Source organism: Ptychodera flava, chromosome 22 (assembly GCF_041260155.1).
Source record: "Ptychodera flava strain L36383 chromosome 22, AS_Pfla_20210202, whole genome shotgun sequence".
Taxonomy (NCBI): Eukaryota; Metazoa; Hemichordata; class Enteropneusta; family Ptychoderidae; genus Ptychodera; species Ptychodera flava.
The window spans coordinates 6464336-6471534 of NC_091949.1; the positions used below are offsets into that span (position 1 = coordinate 6464336).

At 39.2% G+C, this 7199-nt stretch overlaps 1 protein-coding gene across 1 annotated transcript; it reads right to left on the minus strand.

The window, feature by feature from the left end:
• LOC139122552 (peptidyl-prolyl cis-trans isomerase-like) lies at positions 1-6768 on the minus strand. Its single transcript, XM_070688042.1, has 5 exons — positions 6569-6768; positions 3343-3373; positions 2617-2805; positions 2028-2103; positions 1-1556 (listed from the first exon to the last, which is right to left on the minus strand). Exons 1-5 carry the CDS (start codon positions 6635-6637, stop codon positions 1421-1423), a joined length of 501 nt encoding a protein of 166 aa, XP_070544143.1. The 5' UTR covers positions 6638-6768; the 3' UTR covers positions 1-1420.
• Between the last annotated feature and the right edge of the window lie 431 nt (positions 6769-7199).

Below are 7199 nucleotides of genomic sequence, written 5' to 3' on the forward strand. Positions count from 1 at the left end.
TGTGTTAGTAAAGAAATTTATTTTCAGAACTCTAAAGATGTCATGAACAACTATAGTACTGTTCGAATATTTTACAAAAGCTGATGTGAAAATTTCTAACTGTTAGTTACAGAACTAAAATGTCATTAGCTTTCAATACATTAATAACAATTACTTGACTATTCCCTGTTGAGTATTCATAAAGGTGAAGTTTTCAGTGTCAATGTTATGATTGATATGTGGAGTTCAAAAATCACAAATCGATCAGCTCACAGTCGTTCTGGGGAATGAAAACACAACAGGAAAGATTCGAATGTTAAAATCATGGACAGGCAGACGGACAGAGACAGAACGTCACGTTTGCAAACAGAGATGCACAAAATTGCTTTCAAGGCGGTACTCTCGCTAACGAACGAAAGGTTCCGCTGCTGTGACTTCTCATGGTTTTCTCCACAAGTTTGACGATGGCATCGAATATCTCCCTTCATCGAACTCGAGGCGGCGCTATCACTATTATGACGATCAGAGTACCATGGCATGGCAGCGACTCGAATGACCAGAATACAAACTATTGATCGAGGGACTGTGATACTAGTAAGACCCGTGACCAACGCAAAAACTCCGTAATTATTAGGTTGCATAAACATAAAAACATAAACAAAACAAAGAAAAATCGAACAAATAAAATACAATACAATAGTATACGCCGGGAAAGTCATGTCTTTATAGTATGTCAATACTCAGCAAAGTGAACGAATAATTAGAACACTAAAATTCGAAGTGACTTTATCGACTACATTTTTATCAATTTTTTTATAGTCAATTATAAGCGAGCGAGACGTAGAAATTAATTCGATGTATGACCCTATAGCGTGTGCCAAGCCTCATTTTTACATGGCCGGACCAAATTGCATTCTCGGTTTACAGTTCACGATGGCAACACGCAGAACAATTTAGTACTCATTTCAAAACAATGTCACGTGAAAACTGATTTTCCTAGACGAGGCATAAAATTTGATTTTAGTAAATTTCTTACAGGAACATGATAGACAGACGACAAGTCCTCTTTTCTGTGCTGCATCATAGTAACGTGTGAAGTGAACCTTTCTCCCTTGTCTGATGGCATCCCTGAGAGCGAAGAAGTCAGTCAGAGGGTTTGAACTGGACTAGGTCGGATTGCTATAATCGTGTTTTTCCTTTGTAATGAGATGCGTTTGTCACACGATTAGGCTGAAATCCTGTGAACCCCTCTCCGATAGATTGTCGGTAAATAAAAAGAAATCGACAAAAATTGAAAACGATGACATAATCTGAGCTGACTAAACCTTGACAACTTATAGCCACTCATGGAGTTGTCTTCCAATGTTAGTTTTCATATAAGACATTTATCGACACCAAAAACCATCATAGTCATTAAATTCGTTTCCCTTTCTTTATAAAATCACGACAGCTGTCCGCAGTTTTTGATGACGATAGGAACTCGAGGTATACCGCCATCGGCAGCAACTTCTTCGATCCCCTTAAGTACTTCCCAGCCATCTTCCAGATGGCCGAAGACAACATGTTTACCATTCAAGCTGGAAAAGAACAGGATGACGCGTTTTCAACATTTTTGTTCTTAACATACTTCTATTACATAATCGTACAAACTTTAATGTTGTTAAACGAATTATTAAATGAGTAAACTTAAACCTTGCAGAGTACACTACTTGAGATTTCCCATGATTCAATATGCTTTGTATACATGGAAGGCGTGCACACCGTGCATATTGCGAGTGTAACTTGATGATTTGCCATAATGTTGAAGGTAAAATTCATTTTGATGCAAATCTTCGACGTGCGTTCACTACATGTATATAGGGGTCGTTTATCCGTTCGTGAAGATGGAACTATGGACACTGTCTGTGATGGAACTTGATGGTCGTGTGCACAGTGTAGAAGACATGCATTCCTGTTTCTTTGCTTCGCCAGGGGTTCTGAAGACGTCAATATTGGATTCAGAGGATTTCCACTATACCGTCTAAAACATAAAGGGATCACTAACTTACCTGTCGACAATGTTGGTACAGATGAAAAACTGCGATCCGTTTGAGTTTGGTCCCCGGTTTGCCATAGATAATACTCCTGCAAGAGATATAGTCCAGTATTTTTGGTATATTGACATTTAGAAGAAGGAATAAAATGGAAATTTCTCTCCGTCCTGTCTCTGTCTGTCTGTCTCTGTCTGTCTGTCTCATGCTTGGTCACGTACAGAATATCTCCCGCCCGTCCGCCATCCCTCCCTCTGCATATCTCTGTCTGTCTGTCTCTGTCTCTGTCTGTCTGTCTGTCTGTCTGTCTCTGTCTGTCTGTCTCTTATGCTTGGTCACATACAGAATATATCCCGACCACCCTCCCTGTCTGTCTGTCTGTCTGTCTGTCTGTCTGTCTGTCTGTCTGTCTGTCTCTCTCTCTCTCTCTCTCTCTCTCTCTCTCTCTCTCTCTCTCTCTCTCTCTCTCTCTCTCTCTCTCTCTCCTCTCTCTCTCTCTCTCTCTCTCTCTCTCTCTCTCTCTCTCTCTCTCTCTCTCTCTCTCTCTCTCTCTCTCTCTCTGATATGGTCGGTTACACTGCAAGGTCGTACTACAAATCAAACTTACCTGGGCCGTTGTGATTCAATTCAAAGTTTTCATCTTCAAACACTCCTTCATCATAGACACATCTTCCTCCAGTGCCGTTGTTGTTCGTAAAATCTCCTCCTTGGCAAAGGTAGCCAGGCATTATTCGGAAAAACGTGCTTCCTTTGTAACCGAATCCCTTTTCACCGGTGCATAAAGCACGGAAATTTTCTGTCGAAATTTGTAGACAAAGTCAGTTTTGATCAAGAACATCTAGCATTGACAAGGGCATTTTAAGCTCACGATGCCATACAGAATTCGACCTAAATATGCGACGTTTGTTACCTTCATGCTGGTCTATCAAGATCTTGCTTTATCGACCCGTCTCTAGTTTAACCGACAATTAAACACTTACTTGTCGCTCACTAATACGCACTCACTGATACATACAGACATTGGCGACACTGAAAACACACACACACACACACACACACACACACACACACAACACATCAAGACAGTACATACAGATTTCTACGTTTATATCATGCGTTTATGTATACTATATGCTCTTACTAAAAAGCGAAACATGTCGTATGTGAAGGCAAGAAATACATCAAAATCACTGATCTTTGGATAGCGTGTTACTTTTTAGGTTGTTTGTATATATTATAACACTATTTGACTTTTGTTGCCAAAGTTGTATTTTCATTACCAATCAGTCGATTATTTGTAGTTCAAACCTCAGCAAACGTACCACGTACTTACCGGCAGTTTTCGGAACCACATCTGCTCGTAGCTGGAACACAGAAAAAAATCAGCACAATATGAAAAATGCATTGTCATCGAATATCTTTGATTACACACATTACTGTTTACAATTCAACATATATTTTCATATTCACATTAAATGATTATAGTAACAGAGAAAGAACTTTGACCGTTGAAAGAATTTTGACTGACTTATTACGACATTATGCTGTTTGAAGTATTGCATACTTAATCATACGGCATGAATTCAATTTGACTTAACTGCTTTAGGTGTACTCGAGTGCAAAGTATATGAGAGTGCGTGTGCATATATGCATACATCTCTCTCTCTCTCTCTCTTTCTCTCTCTCTCTCTCTCTCTCTCTCTCTCTCTCTCTCTCTCTCTTTTCGACATTTAACACGAAGCACCTCAAGTACAAAGAAATCATTCTGTTACTCGTTTATACATTCATTAATCTTCAGATTAAATATTCCTTAGTTTGAAGATTGCTGGTTTCATAAAACTTAAGTAACAAAATTTATATCTGCTATTATTTATAACGCTCTGCTTTTAGTATCGAGCACTTTAATTTCCCACACGGACATTTTGTGTGTTTGATTAGGTGTGTGTGTATATATATATATATATATATATATATATATATATATATATATATATATATATATATATATATATATATATATATATATATATATATAACACGATCATTGGAACTAATTTGGGATAATTGGATGTTGAAGTAAGGTCGTTTTAATCTACAATTGTAAGCTCATCTGCTTTTCTTTTTAAGTTACACACTTATTTTTATGAGTAATTTGTAATATTCAACATTCAGCTATATGGCACCAAACACTTTTGAGAAATTTGAAAAATATAAACATCCAATTTTCCCAAATTAGTTCCAATCGTGTTATATATATATATATATATATATATATATATATATATATATATATATATATATATATATATATATATATATATATATATATATATATATATATATACATTGTGGTGTATTAAAAGTGATAAAATGTCTGTTATTTCTTAGCCAAAGACAGATTTGGCATTCGTATAATAAGTCTGGTCATATTTATTGCACAGAAAATGTACAACATGAAAATCAAGTTTCAAGGCAATGGCAATTTACATTTTCATTTTTCTCATTTCTACACGCGAGTCAATAGACCATGTTCTAGAACTGCGTAACTTATGGATAGTCTATCATCGTGTATTATTTCAACCGAAAAAAACAAGTGTGCAAAGAATGGGGCAATCAACAGGGAGATGCTAACTTGGTCTACATAGTCACGTTTAGCCTAAGTCGACGCATATTCTGCAACAGAAGACCACATCATGTTTGACATTCCTCTCTTTCTCTCCCATTCACTACGAAACGAGGTCTCTCAGTAGGATTGTGGGGGTTTAAGACCGTATTTGCTTGGGTGATGCTATTCATGGACTCCCGCATAAAAACCGTAAACTTCAACTGAGCGCTTTACTTTTTTGCACCATTGTTCGCACGCTTATTGATTAAAATCCTGACTTTCCAAAACAATAACCTATCGAACCCTCTCAATAAAACTGTGACAGCTACCCCTTTCAAAACGATAATACACCGACAACTTTGAAACGGTAAATGTCGTTGCTAGCCACTGCTTTTTAATCCGATATGGGTCAGCGACTAGTGAGTGTCCCAACGGTGGTCAGGAAAGTGCCCGAGGGATGGTGTGGACACTGAGACGATGAGAATCCAGGAGCAGGTGGTGGAACTTGTCCTCGTTTATTCGGTCATCACAATAAAGCTGAATTCCAGCATGAGAAACCCTGCCAGTTTACAAGTATAGTTGCAATAAACAGTTAAATATCGATCGGTGGACATGTTTTTAAACAGGTCTCGGGCTTTGAACGAATTATTTCGGTCAATGGGGATCGGAACAACATAGCAATACTGATCTAAAATCTGCAATTAAGACGCAGTTGACTGTAACTTTGACAGACTTTGGTAGAATCGAAAGTGAGAAGTTAAACCCAAAGCCAGGCGTCGTACCTCTTCTCTGTGCACTTGTACTCGGCAGGCTTTCCAAAGGCATGATCGGTGATGGCGAGCGACGTGGTCATACTTGTTGTAATATCTATTCGCGATTCTGCATTGCTTTTTTTAAACAGTGTACGGCCATTTTGAAATTAATAAAAACCAAACTGTCGATTTTCACTTATCTTGCGGTGGATAGATATCGTCTGAACGTTGTCAAAGTCCCGGATGGAGGGACCGTGTCAGGATGTGTAAGGTGTTCACGATACAGTTTGTGCTCCTTGCCAACATATTCACAGGGCAAACAGTTACTGAGAAGCTATCGAAACATGCGTAAGTCACGATTATTCGTAAAATGGTAATACAATTGTCACTTCCAATTCTGAACACCGTAATATTTGCACTGCATTCAGTACTTTCTGCCATCCCTTGTAGAGTTTTGACTTCAAACCGACGTCGGTTCCAAAACATCTTTAAGCCAAGCACAAATGGTCGCAATACTCACGTCGCTTCAAAATTGAGACTCCGAGAAGCAGAGAAACTGTCAAAAAACCAATGGACAAGCCACAGGATTCGACGCTCATGGCTTAAGGCGGTCAGTTTGCGTTTGATAAATATACTTTGGTATATCTACCACGGCTGTGACTTCTATACCTGTCACTAAGCTAACACGACCCGCAAGAAGATTATGGCCGCGCGGTTTCTACGGCCGCTGAGGCGTTCCAAAGCTGTATTATTAATGACGAAAAACACATGTTCCATGCTTTGAATGAAAGTCCCTTGGCCACAGCTCTCGACTAGAGATACCAAACATAGGAAACCAAACACTCGCCAGTTGTGTTTCTTTGTTTGCCTAGCAATACAAATGAATTCAAAGATTTCGTCGACACTTACGCGACAAATGTCGAAAAATCTTGAACATTTTTACCACTGGTATGAACACACAATAATCGCATTTTATCCGTGAATGGCAGTTCTCGCAGTTTTCCCCGTCAGGGCCTGTCAAAAGTACATTTACACTGTAATCTACGGTTTTGATCTTTGGAAACTGTCGTACGCCGGAGCCAGCCGTACGACCAAAGGAAAATATACAACAAAAACTCTTATGGTGAGATCATTCAAACCCCCCTTGGGCTATGTCAGCCATGACCCATAGGCTTCCATGTCTCCCTGACTGCTGTACTCACCTCAAAGATGATACGTCCTACGTCGATCCCACTGATGGCTATGTCAAAATAACACCTCGGATTCGTCATCTTCCTAAAAGTGAAAATCACTTAAAAACTACTGAAAAGCACGAACGATGGTGGGAAAGTTGTTAGCCTGTAGACTACACAAACGTAACGGTAACTGGGACTGATTCCTAATTCAACTCGGAGTGTTTGTTTTCTATTGTGTTTACCGTTGTGTTGACCCATTGAGGAGTCCTTTGTCCTCGACTCGCGGTAATGATCCGTCAGTATTGGACTTTTTATTCTTGTATAGGGGTTGTCCGTACAGCCCTCTTGCATAATAACACGAGTCCCTAATCGCTGTATTGAACAGACCTGCGAGTCTCTATTATCTGCTTGCTGCGAAATTGCGAAAATATGTTCTTGTGGCCATTGTAGACCGATCCCTGTTACCGTGTGGCATGGCATTGTACATAAGAAAGGTCTCACAACCTGACAACACACTGGAACGTGGGAATTAATGTCCGACTGTCGGAATTTTGACATATCCCGGTACGATGTAGTGAGCTTGAGTGCGCCGTGATATGCTGATCGCGGCTGCAAGGGAATGAAGCAACTTTTGATGTTATCGCCCGAAATCCATTTA

Bases quoted from the DNA above. Each gene is read 5' to 3' on its own strand.
- LOC139122552 (XM_070688042.1), bottom strand. From the start codon at position 6,637: ATGACGAATCCGAGGTGTTATTTTGACATAGCCATCAGTGGGATCGAC. The intron at 3,374-6,568 runs GTGAGTACAGCA...TCTGTGTTCCAG, and splicing joins TAGGACGTATCATCTTTGAG to CTACGAGCAGATGTGGTTCC. The intron at 2,104-2,616 runs GTAAGTTTGATT...TATCTCTTGCAG, and splicing joins ATTGAATCACAACGGCCCAG to GAGTATTATCTATGGCAAAC.